The following is a 25,074-nucleotide window of genomic DNA, read 5'->3' as shown; positions in this document are numbered from 1 at the left end:
CTGGGGAGGTGAAGGGGGACATTATTCATCTGGGAGATCAGTAAGCCTCAGTGGGAGAAGCAGGCCTCCAAGCAGCTGGTCAGCAGCAGGAGCTGAGATGGAGGCAACTGAGAATAAATAAATAATCATGCCATAACTTCTTTGCTCTTTGTTATTTCCGGCTTAAAATAGAGAAGAGGGACAGACAGGTGAGGAGCAAGAAGATATTATCCTCACCGACATAGGAACCAATTTTCCATTTGTAAACATCTGTTGGAGGGATTTAATTGACTCATGCATGACTGTGACTTGCCAGGGTCTACTTATTTCTTTGTGCCAGCCCATGATCTCCTCACAATATGTTGGTGAGGGAAATGGCCATGTGGGACTTCGGTGTTTTATCTTAAGTACACTTCTAAAAGCTCAGGTGTGATTACACGCCCTTCCCCAATTAGATTACAAATTGCCATGCCAGTGATACAGAATTATCTCCCAAATGTTGTTCAGTGTTAAATAGGTAGCATATATTGTCCTATACCTTGTGACACAGTCACATTTTAAAACACAGGGTCCACACAGAGCCTAAAGTTCTTTTTTGACACGAAATTCCTGGAAGGCAAGAAGCTGGGTGGAAACCTACAACCCACTGGTGTATGTCCTACACCAGCAACCAGGATCAGTAGCAACCGTCATGACCTTCTCTCAGAAGAGAAGAGATGAACTACAGCTCCCAAAGACCTCTTTATTCTGTTTCTGTTTTCTGTTCAGAGGGAAAGATAAAATGGACTGAGAGCTGATCTCCCTATCTTCCCCTATCCCCTTTTTTTGAGGTATGGGTCCCTCCTCATTAGTCACAGAACTATGCCAAATCAGTCCAGAACCTTGAAAAGCTACTGTGTAGTGAGAAAGCATGGTCTCTGTAGAGCAGAAAACTCAAATGTCTCTTTCAGAGAGCAGTTTATCACTGGCCTGATGGAGTAGGTGAACCCACTGCAATGGGAAATGTTGCATCAGGAAGGTGAGCATAGTTTAGTATAAGCACTGAGTACCTAAAAACAACGGGAAAGCCAGTGCTAATTCAAAGAACAAATAGAAAAAACAACGCATTCATGACCCCACTGCAGCTGTCAGTGATGAAGGCACAGCACCCAGGATGTGAGGTGGATAACACACACAGGTTTTTAGAATCATAGAAGACCTAAAGTTGGAAGGGACCATTAAAGGTCATCTATTCCAACTCACCTTCAAAGAACAGAGTCACCCCAGCTAGATCAGGTCGTCCAGAGCCTGATCCAACCTCACCTTGAAAGTGTCCAGGGACAAAGTAACAATGACACTGGGCAACCTGTTCCAGGACCTAAGTACCCTTACTTAGAAAACTTTTTTTCTCATATCCAACCTAAATCTCCCCTCTCTAAGCCTGAAGTCATTTCCCCTTGTTCTATTACTACAGACCCACTAAAGAGTCTGTCCCCTTCTTTCCTGTAGCTCCCTTTTAGGTACTGAAAGGCCACACTCTCTTCACTTACAGCCCTCTCTTCTCTGTGCTGAACAGCCCCAGCTCACTCAGCCTGTCTTCATAGGAGAGGTGTTCCATTCCATGGATCATTTTTGTGGCCCTTCTCTGGATGCACTCCAACAGGTCCTCATCTCTCCTGCACTGAGGACTCCAAATCTTGACTCAGTTCTCCATATGAGTCATAATCAGTGCAGAGTAGAGGTGCAAGGATCACCTTCCTCAACCTGCTGACCACTATTCTTTTGTTACAGCCCAGGATATGGTTGGCAATTTGGGCTGTGAGGACACACTGGTGGCTTGTGTCCATCTTTCCATCCACCAGCACCTCCAGGTCTTTCTCAGCATGGCTGCACTCAACCCTTTCATCTCCCAGCGTGTACTGGCAGTGGATATTGCCTCAACCTGGGTGCAAGGCATCACACTTGGATTTGTTGAATATCATGAGGTTCACCTGGGTCCACTGCTCAAGCCTGTTTAGGTCTCCCTGAATGGCATTCATCCCTCAGGTATGTCAACTGCATCCCGCAGCTTGGTGTCATCAACAAACTTGCTGAGAGTGCATTCAACCTGACTGTCAGTGTCATTGATGAAGATATTAAAGAGTACTGGTTCCAGCATGAAACCCTGGGAGATATCACTCATCGCTGATCTCCACCCAGACTTAGAGCCATTGTCAATCACTGTCTGGGATCAATCTGGCAGACAGTTCTTTGTCCCTTGAACAGTTGACCCATCAAATCCATATCTTTCTGATTTGGAAAGAAGAATGTTGAGGAGTACCATGTCAAAGACCTTACTGAAGTCCAGATAGATGACAACAGTGGCTCTTCCTTTGTCCATTAATGCAGCATACTATCAAAACAGGCCACTAGGCAGGTCAAGCAGGATTTGCCCTTGATGAAGCCATACTGGTTCTCCCGTACCACATTCCTTTCTTCCACGTGCCTTAGCATAGATTCCAGGAGGATCTGCTTTTTTCCCACTATGGAGGTGAGACTGACAGGTCAGTAGTTCCTGAGGTCATCCTTTTTACCATGCTTAAAAAAGGGTGTGATGTTGACTTTTTTCCAGTCACCAGGGAATTTGCCTGATTGCCACGACTTTTCAAATAACCTTGAGTGGTTTGGCAACTACATCAGCTAATTCCTTCAGAATTCTGGGATGCATCTCATTGGAACCCATTTTACACTGAGTAGCCACATTTAGGCAAGGCCTGAAAGATTAAATGCCACCCCATCGCAGGGATTTTCCCATAGGAAGGGTTTGTCCCATATACTTGGCTTCACTCTGCTTCTCTGTCAGTTTTGTCACTCCTTTCCACTTGCTAGTGCTGTTGCTCCACACAGGGCCTCTTCTTTTAGATGATGGGCACCTCTTAGTCCATCAGCCATTGTACTGTGGTGCTACAAGGAGGTCTGCAACAGGGCATCACAGTGGTAGGTCCCATGTAGACATACCAAAATGTGCTTTTTGCCCTTGATGATCATCCCCAATGGCAAAAGAGCCAGCTCCACGAGGAGACAGGAGATGAGAGCAGTCTAGCCCATGATTAATTTATATCCTTAAAAGTCTGAAATGCTCTCAGAGACATTAGTATTCCCTATATAAGAAAACCATCCAGATTTCCAGCATTTCCCTGCCTTAGTCTCACATCTACTGGAATTAATAGCTGAAGCCTTGTAAAGCCCAAAAGGCAAACACAGAACTGTGTTTAATCTAATGCAGAGGCTGAGATCATAGTTTAGTAGTCTAAGTGTTGTCAGAAGCAGAGACAGCTCAAATTCTCATTTATACTGAGACACTTTTATAATATCCTGAAAGTATAAATGCACCTCAGAATGGGTGCAGTGCCAGCACTGACAGCCTTTTCGCACTGTGGAAATGTTGGTAAAAAAGGCCCTTCAGGGAAATGAAGAACAAATGGAAACAAAAATCCCACTCTTTTCATCTAAACTCACCAGAGATGAGACAGCCTAAGAGCTTTCTAAGGTACGTTAAACTCCAGACAGTTCAGTATGAGTGTGTGTGTGTGTGTGTGTGTGCGCATCTATGTCTGTAGATCTGTAAAACAGGAAGCTGAGGAGGCTGTGAAAGGAAGATTAAGGATTCACCCAAACGATTTAAAAGCAGACATCACCCATGCTTAGTGGTTGTTTTTGTTGTTGTTGTTGTTTTTGTTTTTGGTTTTTTTCACTCTGCTTAATTACTCCACAATGGTCCATTCATTGCACACAGAACGGCTCCTTCTCTGTTGCAGGAGTCACTCTTTCTAAGTCAGTGAGAGATTTTCTGGGATGAACAAGTGCCATCTCCTGTTTCCCATATTTGAGATTTCAGTGGGGAATCTCTGATGCCAACTGTACCCAAACATGTGCTGGGATAATAAGGACCAAGACATAGAAGTTTCTTCTGACTGAGCCCCAAGTACCCTGCTCACCCCTCTGCTCTGTCCCCAGTCAAGACACAAGAGGCAGGAGGTCACACACTGAAACAGGGAAATGGTAGAAAATGCATGAGATGTTCCACCACAAGCTCTTTGTTTTCTAACTGTGAATAAAACTTGCTGAATGGAGTGCTGATGGAGGCACTGTGTACTGTAGTGGAAATGGCACAGGGAAACACATGCAATTTTGCAGATTTGTTAGGTAATATCCCCTATCTCCAGCACCACATTTCAATGAGACTATCAATCATTCTATACTACAGACGTGCAGAACTTAATAGACAGATAAAGGAGTTTCATCATTGCAGAATTAAACACTGGGAGTCACATTTTTACTAAATTTAAGCAAGGAAAGTAATGCTTGCTTCAGTTGTGTTGTTTGCAAACTTACTAGTAGTTTCTTGTTTAAGGATATGTGGACTAGTAGTCATGGAGGTCCACATACTTCCAGTTCCTTGCTCTCTGTAATTGACAACAATGCTTATATCTTCTCAACAAAAGAAGATTTATTTTCCAGGTAAAAGAGCCAAAGTCCTTTCCTTGCACAGCTCAAGTCAGTTTGTACAAGGTGTAGGAGAACGACTTCAATCCAAAGTGGCAGAAACGTTCAAGAGATCATCAAGGAAAGAGCTTTCATTTTACCGTATGATAGGAAGCTTCCTGTTTAAAGGAGGAGTTAGGAGATCTGATGCAATATGACACAATTGAGTAGGCTAAGAGTTCAATTAACTGGAGAGGAAATCCAAGCAGTTGCTTTATTATTATTATTATTATCATTATTACTCCTATTATAAGTAATAATAACAAAAATGTTTATTTTTTCACTGATTTAAAATCCACTGGTTTGTATCATATTTGCTATTTTTAGACCAATCTGCCACCTCTCTGTGCTCCCAGAGGTTACAGCATCGACAGTAGCTTGATGTGTTGAAATGGTATACACATCTCTACATAAGCAGAGCCAAATCCTCTTCCATAGGCACTCACAGATGTAAACATAAAAAGCTGAACTTCTGCCACTCACAAAAAAATTTACATTTTTATATATATGTAAATATATACTTCATATATAAATAGCCACATGAGGCTAGTTTTTATGTATGTGCATTAACCATGAGCAGAAACATGAACACCATGCTTCAGATGCTCCTGTGAAATAAATTTTGTCTTCAGTTTCAGTTTAATAGCTGATGAACTTTCTACTAGACATATGAATGGCTCTGGGAGGAAAAGCATGGGAATGAAAATGAAGATGTGATCAGCCTAGGAAATGGTTCTTGGGAAGCCTTCCAGCTTTGTGAGCAAGTGAACAAAAGAGCACATTAATGCTGTGCACCGTCTGATGGATGCTCCAGTGGTAGGTTCACGGGATGTGTGCTGTCTTTAACTGAGAAACAGACATTCATGGGCTGAGAGAAAGCAAATGGATATAACAGACCTGACATTTACAGTTTTTTTGCAGACACTCTTGTAACTGTGCCAAAGAAAGAATGGAGACTTGTGGACATTCTAAGAGATGTCAAGGCCTGCAATGAATTCATGGACCACAGTCACAGCTAACTGACAGTGACAGTGTTTTGGAAATGTCCTGAGAAATGAAACTGAGCTCGGCACTGTCAGAATCACCATTTTTCATATGCTCTAATAATCCCTTTCAAAAATCTCCCTGCATGATATCTGAGATATTTGTATACCTATTTCTGAACAAGCATCAAGTAAACAAAAGTGTCGATTAAATGTGAGAACATTATTAAATTTCAAGATATAATATACACCAAAAAGTGCAAAAAAGAAAAGGCAGAAAAAGATTTAGGGAGATTAGGAAAATGGATTGGGAACGGTAATGAGATTTCAATCAAATACAGAAAAGCTTTTGTGTCCAAAAGTGAAATACAGATTTGAAAGTTTTAATGACAGAAATGTAGGCTTGGGAATAATAAAGTGGAAAGTAATATCAAGGCTCTGTAAACAGGAGCAATTTTCCATCAAACACAAATATGACTTCCCACACTGCTCTTTGTATAGGACCGGTAAGAATGAGTCAAAACTGCAGGCACCCTGGTGTCCAAAAGAAAAGAAATATTACTTTAGGAAAATGAATTCGACTTGTGATTGGGAAAGCATTGCTCAGGAAGAGTCTTTGTTTGCAGTGACTGCAAATTATGAAGTAATGTTAGCAGGGAAAATCATCACCAAATGATAAGGTATTACCTGTGAGATATACATCAGGGTAAGGCTAAAGTATGGGGGATCTCATGCAAATAAAAGGTGAGATTTATGGGACAAACTGAGATAAGAAGACACATTCATAGAAGGGCTTTGTGTTTATTGCAATAATGGTCTACCAGTGTCAGGATCTAACATAGGTAGACTAATGAGTGCAAAGCACTGTTTACAGTGGAAGACAGTTGGCAGAACAGGAGACATAAATCAACAGAAATAAAGGTTAATAATCTCTCCCTCTATTAGGAGATGAAAGGCTAAAAATAACCTGAAAATGAGGGATGAAGGATCTGGACTGGAAGCAATGACTAGATGGCATAATGTGCAATTGAGACCTGGTACAAAACCACCAGTATCAAGTCAAATTTTCCATCTCTTTTGGGAAACCTCCAAATCATCATAACTGCATTGTTCTCCTTCAGACACTAAGCCAGAGCCTGAGATCATCCTGCTTGCTCCCAGATCTCTCCAGAAAACCCGGTTTTCAAGAAAAGTTGATGCTCCTCACCTTACCACCTTGGTGCCATTCCTCATGACCTGCATGTCCACCATGCAGCCACCGGTGACATAAGCAGCAAGGTTCAGCTCAGAGAACTCAGCCTGGAGTGGAACAAAAGGACAGAGCATTATTCAAGGGCAGCAGAGACATAAACTCATCAACACTGAATAGTCTATTTTATTTAATTTTTCTCCCACGAGGCAATGGGAGATCAAATTCCATCTGATTTACCCCAGAGAAGCTGCAGAAATATTTATGGGCCCCACACTTGAGGTGAGCAAGTTTACAAGATTAGGCTTATTGCAGTAATAAGTACTGAAGGAATTAAGAATAAGCAAGATGAAAAACACACACTGGAAAGAATAAAAACAATAGTAAAAAGAGGTAAGGTCATTTGAATTCAAATTCCAAGTTTCCACTTGGAAACATTCATTTAGAATTATGTCTGGGCTGGCTGCTGCGCTGCTGGCCAGCCACAAACATAATACAAAAGGTTTGAACCTCCTTAAATAGCTAAAAATCCTCATTATGCGGTAGGGAAGTGATAAGCAGATGCACCCACATGATGCAATTCATTTATCAAGATTCTAATTCTTAAAGGATTAGAAAAGCCAGGTAGGCTGTTAATGGTGCTGCTCAGTTATTGAAACACTTTATCTTCTAAAGGAGGTGCAATTTACAAGTCTGGGAAGGTTGGCAAGGAATATTTAAGCTTCGGGGAGCAAAAGGCAAATGTGCACCAGGTGATTTTGACTGCAGAGGGTGTCAGTGGAAGTTAAGACACAAATCACAGTGATTAACGGGGTGAGAGGCGTGGTGACCTGTGGTGTGGCAGCTGGCCATGCTCCCAGCAGGCAGGAGTGCTAGCAAGGGCTGGGGGGTTCAAACCATTTGGAGCAAGAGAAGAATGTTGGGTTTAGCTGCTCTGCACAAGACTTGGGCTCCAGACCCTAAACTTGTCCTTTGTGAGCAAGACTTTGGACTTACACAACCTATTCATTAATTGTTCTCACTGGTGGACCGTACAATGTCTTGCTTTCCATCACAATGCAAACACATCCTTATGGATCCAGAATCCTATGTTGAACTACTGTGTTTTCCTGCTCAGGCTGAGGTTTGCCTGTTTATACAAGTAATCAGATTTCAGTTTTCTAGACAGAAAGCTGTATTTCTTTGTATTTGATTATTATTATTTTTATTTTTTTTCTCTTTTAACAGATATTTTCCCCCTTCTCAATAATGCATTTCTTTCAGAATTAGTATTGTGGGGACTGGGCAGCAGTTAATCATTTTCTAACCTGTGGCTGCTACAGAGCACTAACGTGGTGTTGCTAATCCTTGTGATTTTATTGAGATCCTTGCAGTATTTAATACTCTTCTGAAATTTCAGCTAGTTGGAACTGGAAGACTGTGCCAGGAACAACTTTCACACAGAAGAAAACCCACCAAAAATAATAAAAAAAAAAAAAGAAGAAAAAAACCCCACATTTCGTCCTCATGGAAAAAGCTTGTAGATGGAGAACTCGTGCACCTGTATAGATTTGTAGGCCAGACGATAAATGAAAAAATCACTTCCAACTTTCATTTTTTATAATCCGTGCAATTTTAAAGCAGTGACTGTAGATTGGTGACCCGATGATGTAATGAAATTTCATGTCTGCAGCCCTGTGTAAACTTTTCAAAGCAACGCCCTTACATGGTCTTACATCACTGTAACTCCCAGTTATTACGGAAGGAGGGGGAAAATTCCTCTTGCCAAGAATTAAATCTTACTTCGTACATACACACACACACACAAACACATAGGGGCAGTGGGTTTATGTGACTTGCTGGCCTTGTCTCATGAGATTGCATGACCTCTGTTTTGACTGCAGCCACACCACTTAGGTTAGTTGATCTTCAGCGATTATAATGGATCAGAGAGAAGAAAATACTTGCATTTAATATCCTTGAAAATCTCAACAGACATAGGGATTAGGGAGTTCACCTTGAACAAATTCAAGGAGAGGAGATGCCTTCAGTACTATCAGTAATGTCCTCAGGGTGTCTATGAGAGTGCAACATAGCACATCTGCTTGCTGGCTTACATGCGGGCTTGGTAAACTGGGGAAAGGATGTGTTACCCATCTCTGTGGCTATGTATGTCTCAGAGATGTCCCGCTCATAGTGTTACTCTGCACCTTTGGCTTATGCAGCTGAGGGACATGTCATCATTCATGAAAGCCAGCTCTAGAGAGGCAAGTTTTGGGCCTGCGTTTTCATAGTTTTTATGCTCTTCTTCCAAAGTGGTACTGTTCTAAAGAACTTAACATTTGGATTTGCCAGGAGAGAAAATGGGCATTCCTCAGTTGATGTCTGGCACATACAGCCAAACTAAGTCAGCCTGACAGGCGTTGTTCCACGGCAGTCAGACCAAACAAAGCCACGTTCAGACACCTGACATCCAAACAGGCTTGAGAATCCTCTGAGCTGGTAAGTACTTCATACCAAACTGCCAGGACCAATTTCAGGCCTGTTTATGTCAAGAGCCAGAAGAAAGGGAGAAATTCCCTTTGGCAACCATTGTACTGGGCACCCTGGCAAGGATTAAGGAGCAGAGAAAGGGTCTGCAGGCCTCTGCACAACCCCAGCCTCAAAAATCTTCAACATACAACACAGCTGAGCCCTAACCTTACTCTGGCATCCACTTCTGTTTCAACAGACTAAGTTAAGGACCACCGCTGCTCTTGTTCTTTGTCCCATCTGACAGCCTGCTGCTAGCTGGTGTTTGGAAGAAGGCAGAAAATTTCAGTCAGCAGAAATTGTTTCCTGTTGATTTTCCAATGCTCCCTGTATTTTTAACTTTGTGGGTTTTGTAGCCTGATGACTTCCCCTGGCTGGGATTTTAAGTCTGAGATCATCCCCAGCCTGCTCTTACCTTGCAGACAAAGAGACCTTTGAAAGCAGCCCATGCAGATAGTGACAGGTAACTGTGCCCAGAACATGAGAGCACAGCTCTCCATTGCCTTGAAGAGTCATTTGTGCTAGGACTCATCAAGTATAAGGCAGCAACACATTAGCCAGATGGTATTTTATACTTGCTCTGCAAATGGTGCCAGTGGCTGCAAAAACATTTAGAGAGAGAGCGAACCACGTGTGACAAATGTGACACAACCTAATTGCAGTGATAATGTAATACAGACCGTGGGTCTGGGAGTGTATCTGTACCTTTGTGAGACCCAGATCTGAGAGGACCATTCTATTAAAAATGCCTACTATTTCAGGTGTTTGGAATCACAGATCTCTCCAGTTCACTTGAACTCAAGCTAATCTCAGTTTCTCCTATTAGTGTTATCTAGATACTAGAGAACTTTCTGTTGAGATTTTTTAGGGTTTCTGTTTGCTGAGAATAAAACAAAGAGGCCACAGATTTTCAAGATTCCTTGGATACATACGTTCAGGCTAGACTTAAAGTATTTTTCATGGAATGGCAGTACATTGGGTTGGAAGGACTTCAAGGTATCATGCAAACTGCTTTTCCTTCCTAAGGCAGGATTAGTTCTACCTCTGCCATTGTGGGCAGATGTTGCAGAAAAGTTCTGTGTCTTCCATGGATAAGGATCCTCTACAGACAATCTGTGCTTTAACAACCTTGGGAAGTTGTCCTGAAGTTTAACCTAAATTTCTCTTGATTTCTTAAGCCCATTGCAGAAGCAATTCTTACTGCTTGAAGAGTTACCCTTTAATTTATCTATTTATCTATTTGGTTATTTATTTATTTATTTATTTATTTTGTAGACAGAACAACCTCATTCCTGTAAGATTTTCTTGTAGGTGGTGTTTAGCAACACAGTGGTAAATGTTGCAGTCACTGGGTTCCTGTCTGTTGGGACTACAGTGTCCTTGGATTGTGACAGATCAAATTTGCCGTGGTGTTTTAACTGAGACCTGATCAATGCCTTACAGAAATGGCTCCTGTTCTTATGTTCCAGCACAGTGTTACACCCCAGCCATCCTCAAGGGAGCAGTGGTCTTCTGGGAGGCCACTCTACTCCTTGACTGATCCCTGGTTCCCCAGTCTCCTCAGGCTCTTGCCTACTTACTGATGATGGTCCACCTCCCAATAGGCCTGGGAAGGCTGGTTTCCTTGGTCCTATTCCTGTGTCAGTGAGACAAGATGCTCAGCATCCACACCCAAGCTGTGTGCCTGAGCTCCTTTTCTCCTACGCTATCCCTGCTGTGTGTATACACACTTGCACACTTCAGATCCAAGTCTGGATGTTGCCATATCCTTTTCAGAGGACTTCCTGTTCCCAGCCTGCTGTCACTGGATGCCTGGAGCTCTGGAAATGAACTGACAAGGAGAGCTGATTAATGTGGTATTAATCAAATACTAGGCAGTATCACAAGGGACACAGTCTGAGCAAGATGACTGCTGTTCCATATTTTTTGTTCCCTCTACAGCCAGGTCTCCACCTGGAAATCACCATCCATCTCCCCAGAGATTCTTGACCAGTCTATATGAGACAGTCTGTCTCATATCTCAAACAACTGTGCTACAAACAGCCTCTGACCAAAGCTCTCTGCTTTCCTAGGCTTGCTCCTGAACCTCCTCACCAATTATCATTATGGATCTCTTTCTCTTCCCCTGCCCTGTGACATGAAATGCAGTCAGAGTGACAGGCTAGTTTGTGTAATAACTTGGGCACTTGGAATGAGGAATTACTAACATCTAATCGAATCACACACATTCCTCAGCAGATTTTATACTTCATTTTTTTTGGTGGACCTTCCAATATGCATAAGGGAAGACAGACTTTGGCAGACGCCAGACTGCATTCCAGTAACAGCACATTTCACTAGAACCATTACAAGCATTTCACGGGGGAGGTAAGCAGTCCCTAATCCCTGCACAGGCAGAAAAGCGAACAGATCATCTGGAAGTGAGCGAGGGAAAGGGGAGGGGGTAGGGGGAGGGGAGAGCTAGGGCAGTATGTACTTGGTGCATGCATGCATGCAGAATTGGAGATTAGTCACCACTTGATTCCACACATCTCTTCACTGAGACATTGTCCCTTGGGGTGGACCCTGCCCCCAGTAGTGGGATTTTTACCTGGGAGGAAAGGATGGAGAGGGTCCAGCAGAGAGGGGGAACGTTCCTGTGCAGCTCTAAGGGGAACTACTCCTGACAAGGCTCAAATTCAGGATGTGTGCTCCTAACCTACAGATAGTGGTGAAGGTCCCCAGTGCCTCAATCTGTGTGAGTGCAGTTTGGAGCATTCACCCTGATGGTACTTGGAACCACCTCTTAAACTTTATTTTCAGAAATCAAGCGACTGCTTGAAAATAATTGGAGTCCTAGTTAGTAAAAACACGTTTCTAAACCTTTTGATCCCAGGATACAGATCAAATGCAAGAACTCTGTAACCATCCAAAACCAACTGGAAAATGAAAAAAAAATAAAAAATAAAAACAACAAAAGTACCCTTGAAGATACTATTTAATGATTTCAAGTCATTCTTCCTATTTTTTCCAGTTCTCTTTATTTGTGGTTTAGGAATGCTTGTATGTGGCAAAGTTATGAGAACTGCTATTACTGTTCTTGAACAGCTTGATGGCTTTCAGTTGGATAAAACAAAAAACAAAACAAAGTCCCCCCCCCAACCCAGAACTTTAAATATGTAATGAATAAAAATTATACAGTTGTTTGAAGAGAGACTAATTTACACTGTCACACGTGGTCCTATCAAACTCTACCTTTTGAAATGGCCACACATTAAAACACTGTTTTAGTATGAGAGGTACAATGGAAATAGAGGACATGATCTGTATTGCAATTATCTTCTGTCTGAGCCAAGCACAACTTTTTCCTGACAGTGTTGCCAATGAAGTCATAATCTATACCACAATACTTTTCCAGAAGCATGTACATAGGAGTTCACTGAATAATCATTCCCTGAAAATAAACCAGGCAGTGGGAACAAGTGAATGAGCTGTGTGAGAAGAATGCATGTCAGACAGAGAGACGGACCCACCTCGTCACAGCAGGAAATGGTGGGAAGAAGACGGGTGGACAGACAACAGGAATCAAAATTGAGATAAGACTTTTGGCCTCATCAGAGACCATCCGTTAGCTAATTCCAGGAAATACTTTTTCTGAATGCATTGAAATGCCTTTAGCAAATATCTAAAGGAAAGGTACTCAGATTGGGAGAAGTGCTGTTTGCTGTTGCCAGTTAGGTTTGTGCTCTCCTCTTCCCCTCATATACTTTCTTCAGTCAGTGTAGGACGTGGGGCTGAAAAAGACCACCAGATCCACAGGTTTTGAGCCCTTGCTGTTGTCAGTACCGTGCCACAAAATCATTTCTTAAACTGGTGCATTTATTAAAAGGAGTCATGTCTCCTCCAGCATCCATTCGTTGTGTCAGGATAAACAAGCTCAATTCATTCTGTTTGCTGTCATGAGTCAGGTCTGTACAGTCATCCCTGTGCACATCTCTTACTCTGCGCATCTCCTGTTCGTGGGTATCTGTATCCTAGATGTGGGATGTGACCAATGCCCACAGTGTCACTGTTTGGCCGATGGAGCTGTGGTTGTCCAGGCCTCAGCTCCAGCTCCCCTCCCATCTTCTGCTGGTGACACACAGCCATACAGCATCCTCTTTGCACACGGAGCAGGGATAACTCACAAGGAGATCCCCAACCCAGGGCATTTTATGATCCATATGGGAAACCCAAGGGTCATATGACATCCTTATAGAATGCATGGTTTAGTTTTCATTGGGACAAGGCAGAGAAGGTGGTGGAAGAGGTGCTAAATTAGTACCAGTTGCCTTCAGTGATGGAAAATGAAAGAGCATAAGTACAATTTTTGTACAGAAAAAGTAAAGTACAATTCCTTCTCCTCCTGAGTAGACTATTTCCTAATACCTCATGACCTCTGGCCAGTAAAGGAAGGAAATGGTCTGAGAAGAAAAAAGCAAAATTAATTTCAAGAGAGACTAAAAACAGCATTGTCAACTCCCGTGGCATTTTAAATTTCTTCTCAATGCTGAGATTAACGATATATCCATTTTATATAATCAAACCATTCATTTCTAAAAAAAAATCACTAGCTGTTCTATTTCTAGAGGGAAAGAGCTGTAGATGTATGCCCTGCAGTTCCCAAAGCCAGAGATCATAAGGCAAGTAAAAGCAATAGCATAGATCAAAATCTTATGATCTTATTTTAAGCATAAACTAGCAAAAGTATTTTTAGACTCAGCTATACTGAGTAAGCTTAAACCCACACTGAGTATGACTTAAACCATCAGGATTTAAATGGGAATAGGTCAAAGAGATTTTCACTTATTGATCAGTGTTTCATTCAGTCTCATGAATTACTACTGTTGCTACAAAAGGATGTGTAGTGAAAAAAATACCCAAATAAAGGCAGTGTAATGGAAATGGACTCCAAAGTAAATGGGGTCTGAATTCAAGAGAGAATTTGCATGGAAGTTTTATCTTGTGCAAACTTAAGTTTTATGCCAAAATCAAGTTATGTGTTTCTCTGAGTGGAAATATTTTGCTTATAAATGCATCATACCTGCTTTGTTGAATGGTCTCTTAAATGGACTTACATCAAATTTACTTCTCTGTTTGGGAAAAAATTATTGCAGGAATAGGCTGGAGATGTATTGATGAGCTAAAGAGAGAAAGCTGTAGAACTGCACTATACTTCTATCTGACGTTTAGTGCTGAAGACATGATTTAGTGATGTCAATCAGCCTTCTTTGTGCCAACACTAGTTTTACTTGAAAATACTAAACTGTTACTACCCCCAGTCTCCACTTGATAGTTGACAATAAAAGTCATTCATGTCCACTGCTTCTCTGAGGCCCAGGACTAAATCCCCCTGTACTACCAATGGCATTTGATTCCTCTTTCACTTAACATATTGGCTTCCTATGTTTCATCTTCTCCTTCATCCTTCCAGGACTGTGGTTGCTTCCCAGCACCCCAGTACTCAGCATGATGTATCTAAAAATGAAGTTGTGCCCCTGAGTTTCAGTAATGGAGGGGTGATAACAAATTCTGCAGCCTCTAAGGCAAATTAATAAATACATTTTGGACATTATAATGAAGATTAGAAGAGGAGAAGAAAAGATGGGAAAAAAGTCAGCCCTCATATTCATTTCAATTGAATAGAAGAAGAAAGTAGAGGCTACACAGTATATACATTGATTGCAGTGTCCCTGACAGCTCCTTCTCCTGCTCACTGGCACCAGGTGAGCCAGAGAAAATACTGACTCTTTTTCATGGTAATAGTTAGTGGTTAGCTGAAGACCAAGGGCCTGGAGGTGGCATTGAGGTCATCCAGTTCATTTCTGCAGTGAACAAACAGAAAACCCTCTTCAAGAGTCCATAAAACCTATTTTCATATAAGCCAAGTCTTCTAGAAGTAGTTCCCTGAGCAGCTGGATGGTATTTAACAGTCTCTTCCCTGTAGGTTACCCAGTGTTTAATATAACTGAACCTCTGCTGAAGGAGCTTGTTGAAACTTAATATTTTGAAACTTCTGTCTGTTTCTCAAATTCAGCAGAAATCAGCCAATGTCTTCCACAGCTTTGGGTGTGGGGGATAGACATTGAGACAGCATGATCACATATGTCTTGCATTCCTCGAACAACAGCCAACGGGGAGAGGCAGCTCAGAGAGATGGTAGGGGAGTTTAACCAGATTAGATAACTCTCTTCCCACTGCAGAGAGGGAGAGAGGCTGTGTAGTTTTCAGTGCTCCTACTCCACTATAAATAAGTGGTGTTTTGACTTAAAAAAATACTCTTATTTTCCTTCTCTGCTTCCTCCACACCCCAACCTTCCAAAATGGCTTGCTAAGATAGAAGAAAGATGTGATAGAGATGGAGGTGAAAAAGGAAAGTAGAAAGGCAGATTCTTCCTTCAATTTAAACCAAGTACTGAGCATTCTAGAAGAACAGCAAAATATTAGTTCTGTCAGAAAAAAAAAAAATAGGGTAGTTCTTTTTTCCCCAATACCATCTTTTTTCAAGACTATTGAACATCGGGATATTTCCCTTCATGTTTTTCTCCCACTCAAACTGTTTTGTTGTTTAGCTTTTCAAATCAAGAGTTTCTTCCTATTATGTACAAAAAATTCTAAGAAAAACTATATTTGTGGTTGAAGCAGTGATCTGTGTGTATCTGAAGCAAGATCAAATGAAAAGAGGAAAACTAAGCATTCATATATCACAATTGCAAAAGACGACCTGCTGACCTTCTTGTCCTAGACACAGATTTTGATCAGATTGTGTATCCACATACACAGACTTAGGCAACTGGACAATATCCCTTTGAAAAGAGTAGGAATAAGGTGTCATGGAGAGTGGATCTTGAGAAAGTCTTCAAAACCACCTCATGAGTACTTCTTTATAAACCTGTATGCACATCCACATATATGACACAGAATCACCAGGTTTACAAAGACAGAAAACACCCTGTCATTCAAGTATTCACCATCTTTCTTTAACCATACAAGGAGTTTTATAGTCCCAAAGTGAAAAAAAGCTAAGCACATGATTTCTTCACAATCACTGACTCAGTTCTACATTGTAATTCCTGTTTTCAAACCTGCAGATGGTTATTAACAGTCATTTCTGCTGTGACAATCACACTCTGAACATCAGTCAATGCTGAAAAGATTATGCTGTGTGCAGTTATATTGCATGTGGGAACAAAAACTTAAATCAGAATAAGTTGGAAGACTTCAGTAACTCCCATGTAGAATATAGCATCACTAAGATGCACTTCTGTGTACTTGCTTTTCCTCTTTACAGACACAGATATGGAACTGTGAGGTTCTTCCAACAGAAGAAATGCTAGTTCCACCACCAAAATGGAAAACTTAATTTTAAGTTGAATTAGTGACTGATTCTGCAAAGGCAGGGAGAGAAGATAAGATATTTTCACTTAGGTCATGCATCATTGTCTGAAATGGACAAGTGTTAAAACTTGTCCCGAGTTCCTCTCTTCTCTTGGAGAAAATCCACAGGCTATCTGTTGTTGAGACCTTAGCTCTGCCCACAAACATTTCTTACAGGTAAGCTGTCACTGACCTGCTCAACACGGATATCAAATTCTCCATTCACCTTCTTCCCCTGGAAATACTTGGCCCTGCAGAAGAAATGAGAGAGATGGACATGGTTAAAGAGACTTTGTGGCTCTTGTTGCATGCTATTTTGCTTCAGCAGTTCCATTTTTATCCGGGTCATGGCATGTTTTCCTAATTCCCATCTTCTTCAGCCTTCTGTTCTTCAGGAGAAACCTGGAGATGAAAGCCAGATGAAAACCACATTGGAAAGTTCCTGCAAGGCTTGTGACTTTTTCATTCTATTTTCAAACTGAAAACCACATGTTCTCCTAATCTTTTCCAGAGCAATAGTGCTAATCAATGATTCCTCGCTAATCTCATTTAATACCCAATATCTATTCTGTAAAAGGAGAACAAAGCAAGGCATGGCATCAAACCATTTTTTTTTTCCTGATGTTAGCCAAGGATCTTTATCAATACAGTCTGTAAAGCTTTCTCTCTTGCTCACTCACCGAAGAGCTGCTTTCTCACTATTTATCTTTCTACTACTAATTTAGAGAAATTGTATATGCATCTACAGTGTCATAAATGTGCACTTTCAGAGACGAAAAGGCTGACAGTTGTGCTGGTGAAGAAAGCATAGGAAAAAGGCAGAAAGTTTTAGTCTTTTTATTGTATACGATGCTTGTTAGGTTGATCAGTCAGCAGGGAAATTGCCAATAGAATTTCCCCTGTGGATATTTGCTGAACAGGTTGCCCAGAGAAGGTAAATGTCCCTTCCTTGGCAACATCCAAGGTCAGGCTGGAGGGGCTCCAAGCACTATGATCAAGTTGTAGATGTCCCTGTTCATTGCAGAGGAGTTGGACTAGATGACCTTTAAGTGTCTCTTTCAACCCAAACAATTCTATGATTCTATTTCTCCCTGGTTCTGCTCCTCATAAAACAAGCTTCACATAAGAAAACATGAACATAGATCATTTTCTCAGACCCCCCAAAATTTCAGGAAGATCATGTAGGTTCCAAAAAGCTCTTCTGTTTGGAAAGTGCTGAAAACGGAGTTAAGCCCTGCAAGATTTGTTTCCAGAGACAAAGTAACTCTCTGAGTTCTGTTTCCAATTGGCAAAGACAGGACAGAATAAAAAAGTAAAGGAAAATGAAGGGAAGTCGGCTTTACTCCCTATTTTATAGTATTAGCAAAATAAGAATCTGGCTCACATTTTTACTATGTGTCTATTTGTTCCAATAAAAAAGGAGAGACAGTAGGAAGGCAATTTCCCCCATGGCTGAAATGCACCAGTTTTGAACTGAATTCTCCCCTCCTCCAGCAACGAGAAATGTAAAGATGCTTTGTTTGCGATCCTGGCTCAAAACCAAATCAAGTTTTTGTTTTATTAGGAATAGATATGAAAAAAGTCAGAAGTTTTCCATGTGGTTATAACAAGGGCATCTGAGGGCTGTACCCCACTCCCCTTCCCAGGCAGCCTATCCATCAGTATGGTCCTAATAAGACCTCTGCATGGACATACATAAAGGGACTGTAACAGCCAGGTGGCTAAATGTGGTTTAAACAATCCCTGTCTAGTGTAACTAGCAGAGTTCTGGCCACTTCTTACCCTCTTTTGAGTCTATGTGTTGCATGAAAAACAGCAACTCACTCAGACAAGTTGATACATCACACCTCTAACAATAAACAGGAATGCTAAATACACTCAATAATTCCATCGTATTTCTAGAGGTATGGCTGGGTCTGGCAACATTCCTAACTCCTAAGTACAGAGGATATTGCTAGAACCAGCAACTTCTGAAAGACTGGAATAAGATTTAAGTGGGCCCACAGGAACTGGTCTGAAATTTGAGGCACGCTATTCACTGGTACAAGCTTGTTTTATTCCCAGCACGCTCATAATATATGCTCCTTACCCACATTTAAGAGACACACTTCCTCCCTCCATAGCCTCCCCACTTTACCGACCAGCTGGTTGCAGACTCCTTGGTGCTGCTTTGCTTCAGCTTGTAATGAAGTGTGATTAGCTGTGGTCTTCAGCTCGACACAGATGGAGCTAAGAGACTTCCACTCCCAGAAATTACCCTTCACACAGTGAAAAAGTGTTTTCTCCTGTGGTGAGGTATTGGAACAGGCTGCCCAGAGAGGTGGTGCAGTCACCATCCCTGGAGGTGTTCCAGAACCGTGTGGATGTGGCACTGAGGGACGTGGTCAGTGGGCATGGTGGGGATGGCTGGTGGTTGGACCGAGTGATCTTAGTGGTCTTTTCCAACCTGCACGATTCTGTGATCCCATTAACAGTGGCTCTGCTCATGGATACACAGAGGGCACATTAAGCACCAGGATTCCTTGGAGCAGGACAAGGCACATCAAATTAGACACCAAATAACCTCTTCTCCTTCTTATCCCTCCTTCCATGCATGTTGCCTCATCCCTTTTCTCAGGACAGTATCTGTTACCAGAACAATACATCACTTTCTTTCAAAGATAGCTTTCAGGAGGGTTAACCTATTCTGACTGTCTCTGAAGACTACAGGTGATGAACAGTTTGCAGACAAATAGTTACGTCAAGCCACCATTTTGATACAGTCCAGGGTAAGAATGAAACCTTACTGAAAACATTTCTGAAATGGATGATGTTTTCAATTTGCACCTGGTGTTTCAGAGCCCCAGGCTGTAATGGCTATCATGCCAAAATGATAAATGACTTTAGCCTTGCCCTGAAGTCCTTGATTTTTTAAGTAAACTGGAATTGTTGCTGATGTTGTGGAAACATCGTGATTCCTCTATGGCAAGAGGGAGTATTTTTTGGTCAGTACTGCACAGCACATGATGAAAGGGCTTCTGGTCAGAGAATCATAGAATCACTGAATCATAAAATTATAGAATCACAGAATTATAGAATGGCTTAGGTTGAAGAGAACTTAAAGATCATCCAGTTCCAAACCCCTGCTGTGGAAAGCATTGCCACCTACCAGATCATGTTGCCTAGGGTCCCATTCAACCAGGCCTAGAACTCCTCCAAGGATGCAGAATATACAACTTTAGGCAACCTGTTCCCTTCAAGAGTACAGCAGGCAATGGATGGTGGGAAGAAAGAGCATGCTGACTGATGGGGATGCAGCAGAAAGATGGGTACTTCTTGCAGATGGGACAGTGTGCAAAACATCTGTGAATAGTGTCTCTCCTAAATCAACATGAGCTGCTAGGTAATGGGCTCCTCCAGGCCTCTGCCCAGGAATTCACTTCCTCTGGAGTTACCTAGGCAGCTTGTAGTGCAGCTGTGAGCCTCACCCAGAAGACCAGTCGGAAGTCTTTCTAAGGAGCCTGGAAGTGTCTAACTTCATCTCCATCACAGCCAGCCACCAGCAATCAGATTGGCTCACTGCCTGGGGTAGAGGCTGCCTCATAGCACCACCAGCTTGGGACAAGCACTGGCCATGAGTCCACCTCAGGGAGCCTTCAGTGTTGATCAATGATCAGTTGTCCAGCTCTTAGTTTTAAAGCACATCAGATGTTTACTCTTCTAGAACACAGCATTATAATTTGGCAATGCAGGTCACAGATGGGGTGGTACAGTTGTGTTGATTTCAGCAAATTAGCATGTAAACATGTTTTGATTGATGAAAACTGCTGGGCCGCACTCAGGAGCAGTTCTTGGGTGGGATTCACAGTGCTAGGAAGTGCATTTAGATGTGTTCACATAAGGAGACGGGAGAAAGGAAGCACTGTAATAAACAGCTGAAGCTTGCTCTGTCTGTGAGGGGGAGAGCTTTCCTTGAAACTCTCAACAAGGAAGATGCATACCCTGGAAAAGGATAAGTTTTCTGGGCACAAAGGCATCAGGCAAGCATTACTTCTGCTTTCTGCCTGGAATGGTAGCAGGACCACAGGAAACCTGATGCCTCTTCTTATGAAGTAATTTGGAAAGAATAAAAGCTTGTTTTCCAGAGCTGCCATGAAACAGTCCCACTTTTCCTCAGTGACTGTGGCTGTGGGAAGCATATATGCATTTTTTTTTCTGCTATATACAGGGTGTATCCTGAATAGCAGCAGGGAAAAAACAAAACAACTGATGGCTTGATCAATTTACCTTGAATTACATACATCAGAGGGAAAATTCTCAGAAAACCCATAACTTTACTACTTAGATGCCTGTGAAACATCCTTCTGAACAAGAGATGCAAGCACTGATGCAAGGCTGCTAATAGACTTGTGAAGCACTCAAATATTCAGCAGTGGAGTTAACACCTCTGATGCTACCCACCTGTGAGCAGGCTGACTTATACTGCAGCTATGAGAGCGTGCCCAAATCTCTGTGCCCCCTGCACCCATGCCATTTACACACACTGAGCAAAGGAATTGTGGATGTGTTGCTTGTATAGAGCTCAATGCCATCTCTCCTGGAGTTATTTCTCCTCTCTTCCCTCTGCTTTCTTTTGGTGCAAAGAAGCACATCAAAGCTGATTCAGAGGGCTGCTTCAGTACTCTCCTCTGAATCTTTGTGAAAGGGAAACATTAGAGATGCAGCAGGGTACTGCGTAACTTCAGCCAGGCTGGAAAATGCTCTGCACAGGTGAACAGGAACAGGAGAGGTACAGCTATCAACTATCAGCTGGAGAAGCTACCTGAGAATCTCTTCCTCAGGTACAGTGCCTCTAGACAGCAGCATTCTGAGCAAGAAAAGGCACATAGCACTGGCCTCAACATAAGAATCAGCCAGGAAAGATGAGAGCTGACTGGAGGAGCAAAGTGATTCAAAAGCTTAAAGTTGTTCCCACAGATTAAATCATAGATATTTTATAATAGAATATATAGAATTTAGAATAATGGTTGTTTTGAACTGTGGTGCCCAAAGCTGCGTGCAGTGCTCTAGGTGAGGCAGTATCAGCACAGAGTAGAGTGGGACAATCCCTTCTTTCTGAGCCCTCTGGGGTTTGTGCCTCTGTGATAAGACACAACAAAGAAAGGAAGGAAAGCCACCCTTTGGGTGGAGACCACTTCTTACCTGGAGCTTGAGGGAGTGGGAGCAAGAAAGAGGGAGAGAGGTCCTGAGAAAGAGACATGGGTAAATAAGCCAAAATGGATGGGTGGATATGTTCTAGAATTATCTGAATTATTTCCCTTGAAATTGCAACACAGATATTTCTCTCAAGCCCTTGGGAAAATGAAGCATGGCATTTCTTTCAGGAGCAGCTTAGAAAAGGCTGAGCTGGTGTCCCCGGGATTGAGTGTGGGGGGACCTCATGGAGAGAGGCTGGGGGTTAGACACTGTACGAAATCCCTGTGTCAAAGGGCCTGGGGGCCCAAGTGATGCACAAGGCACTCACTGTATGTCCGCATTGTCTCCTTCATAAAAGGGGCCGGGACTGGGAAAAAGAAGGCAGTTTCTAGGATACTGGCCAGCAGCTGCTGGAATGCCCCGACCCCCCCAGCCCCCAACAGGCTGTAAAAGCAGTGGGGAGGGAGGAGGGAGAAGAGGTGCATTTATGCCATTTTTTTCTTAAGGGGTAAAAACAAGTGAAGTTTTCGTTTCAGGGACCAGCCCTAAACGTATTCCCCACTTCTGCCTGGTTTAGCAATTCCCAGCTGCAAACAAGGACTTTTGAAACAGTCAAGTCCTGACTGCCCAGAGCACAGGGAAGAGAAAAATCACTGGAGTGAGTGCTGGGGTTTGCAACCTACTCAAGTTCTTGTGTACATCTGCTACAGCTCAGATACATTTACACATTGAACAGCTGGTTCACAGTTAATATTTGTTAGGTAGGGTACCTAGTAATTCCTAGTGGGTTGTTCAGGATGCTGAAGATGATGGAAAAGCATGGTGTATGTTTTGCATCTTGAACTACAAAGTTTTAATGACGGGTTAAACAGACCAGAGCCAAGAACAAATAAATAGAAGGGGAACCCATTTTACAGGTAGGGTGGAAGGGACTAAGAGGCACACTGAAGATTTAGGATGCTACAAAAGGTAGCCCTAAATACACTGATACCTTGCCAGGAGCTCCACAGCAGTTTCAGACCCAGCTTGGGATGCAATGCTGCCACAGCCAGTCCCAGGGCTCCATGGGGTGGAATTAGCTTCCTGGAGCCACCTAATCCAGAGCCAGCCCTGCTGCACTACAGGGATGCCCTCAGTGCTCAAGGTCAGATGGCAAATCAATGGAAACAGAGCTCCTCTGTTACCTTCTCGGAACAACCACAAGCCCAGCCTGCTCTGGTTATTCAAACAACCCCCAGGACATTACTAGTTATGGGATTACACAGGAAGAAATACCTCTGTGCCCACACCTGAAGAAGTTTATGTCAGACTCTGATGGTTCTATGGGGTTGGTTCTTTTTTGGACAAAGGAAGTCCTCATGGTGACATCCTTTGGCGTTGGACTAGATGATCCCCAGAAGTGTTCCTTCCAAGCCCTATGATTCTGTGATTCTTTGTGAGGTCCCAGACCCCACCATATAGGGTCAGATGTATGTTCTTGGCTTGAACACGTACAGAAAGGGAAATGTGGGGGTAGGAAGGGAGAAGGGCTTTTTACATCTCCTTTCACTTAAGACTAGGAGTTGACAAATGGAACCAAAGGCCTGGTTTCAGGGAGGTCTGAGCCAGCAAACAAACATCACTTTTAACAATCAGAGACACCATTATTCAGGCACTCTTTCTATTCCTTCAACTGCAGAATCCCACACAATGCTGGCCCCCCAGCATCTTCCTGTATCACCTCATGCCCATGACATGAGGGTAATCAAAGCAATTGGCCAAGAGAAGAAGCACTGGTGAGTGAGACGTGATTACTTATGGGCAAGGCTTTTTGTATTCAAGCCACCAGGATAGGAAGGACACTTCGATGTAGGTCTGATCCCCCCCAGGCTACACTCCAAAGGGTACACTCCCTCATGCTCACATTTCTGTTGGCAACAAAGAGCCAGGACTGGAGAGGTGTGCTTTAAGAACAACATGAGGCAACTTTTCTGTTTTGCATAGTATTCAAAACAGTGCACCGTTAGCACATTTCCGCCTTGCTAAATCTAGATAGTATGGCTTGGAGCTGTTTGCAAATGGTATCATTTTGTTGGGGATTGTGCAATGCTTTTTCCTGGTTCCTCCTTGGAACATAAAACCTTTTTTTGCCCTCTCTGAATGTTAGGAGTTGGGGATGTAGGCTTACTGGTGCAACTTAGAGACAGGACTCCTGGCTTCCAGCAGAAGAAATCTGTCTCACGAACTTTGAGAAACACATCTGAGAAATGTTGTTTTATTTTTTCAATGTGCACAGAACTAGGCAGGACATTCTGAGGTTAAATTCTATGCATTTATAGGATCTCTGGTAAAGAAATTAAGGTCTCAGATTTGACTTGCATTAGCATATTTATAACCTGGTGGGGAATGTTTTCCATATTCCTTGTGTCTATTTTTGTAATGATACTAATCCTTTACATTTCTGTATCACCTTTCATGCAAGAGGACTAGATCCCAAGTCACTTTGCATATGCAGGACAAAAATACAGGCAGACATGCTGGTGATGTACCTAAAACAGACTGAAAAGCAATGTGATAAATGTGACTTATTGAATACCTCCAACAGCCTTACCTCTTTTTCACCCCTATGCCTGCCTGCTGAGGACTATTTCTAATTCTGAAAATCTTCATGCTGCTTCCAAGCATGCATACATACACACATACACACACATGGTTTAATACAAACATGCCTCCTCTGTTCCTAAAATGGAACTTTGCCCTCAAGTCACACTTGGTGTGGGTTATAGAAACAGAAATATTCAGTCCTGGTTTAGACATCATTAAATAATGCAAATGTAAGGCTTCTAGCTAGGTTTTGGAAAACATAGATCTCAGTAGGTAGTTGTTCAATTTATAGCTGAGTCGTTGCACAGAACTTGTGAAACATCAGAAGGTTACCTCTCTGCAATAAAGGCAAATTCATAATTAATAGGCAGTTACCACCATATCAGATGATTGTGGGTTTCTTACCAGGAAATTCTAACAACTTTCGCAATTGAACCCACAGATTTGTGAGAGCAAACTTGAAGTATCAACTCTGAGTTATAACAATGATAAATGAGTTATAGAAATGATAAATTACAGTGAAGTCCAAATTTAAAAGCTAGTCCTGGACTTCCCGTTGTATTTCACTCAGTGAAGTACAGAAACATTCCTCTCTGTGTGAGCTTTCACATATCATCTTCAGTCTACTGAAAGCATGGAATGACTCATGGCATGCAAGACACTCATGGAATATCTTTGAAAAGCAGTTCTTTACAAAAAAATAAGGCCTTGGAAATTCACAAATAACTAAAATGTTCTATGGGGCTGTTATATTTG

The 25,074-nt window shown here is 42.3% G+C and overlaps 1 protein-coding gene across 2 annotated transcripts in view; it reads right to left on the bottom strand.

Annotated features, from left to right (window-relative positions):
- SYN3 (synapsin III) overlaps nt 1-25,074 on the bottom strand; it is a 199,226-nt gene that overhangs the window by 148,420 nt on the left and 25,732 nt on the right. For both annotated transcript variants that reach the window (XM_072342582.1, XM_072342591.1), the window contains exons 4-5: nt 16,754-16,811; nt 6,673-6,764 (exon numbers count right to left, since the gene is read on the bottom strand). In XM_072342582.1, the coding sequence (XP_072198683.1) occupies nt 6,673-6,764; nt 16,754-16,811 (150 nt within the window). The remainder of the gene's footprint in view (nt 1-6,672; nt 6,765-16,753; nt 16,812-25,074) is intronic.

The sequence above is a fragment of the Excalfactoria chinensis genome, chromosome 1 (genome assembly GCF_039878825.1).
Source record: "Excalfactoria chinensis isolate bCotChi1 chromosome 1, bCotChi1.hap2, whole genome shotgun sequence".
Taxonomy (NCBI): domain Eukaryota; kingdom Metazoa; phylum Chordata; class Aves; order Galliformes; family Phasianidae; genus Excalfactoria; species Excalfactoria chinensis.
The sequence above is the reverse complement of the archived record's forward strand: the minus strand, read 5'-3'. Positions and strand labels throughout refer to the sequence as shown.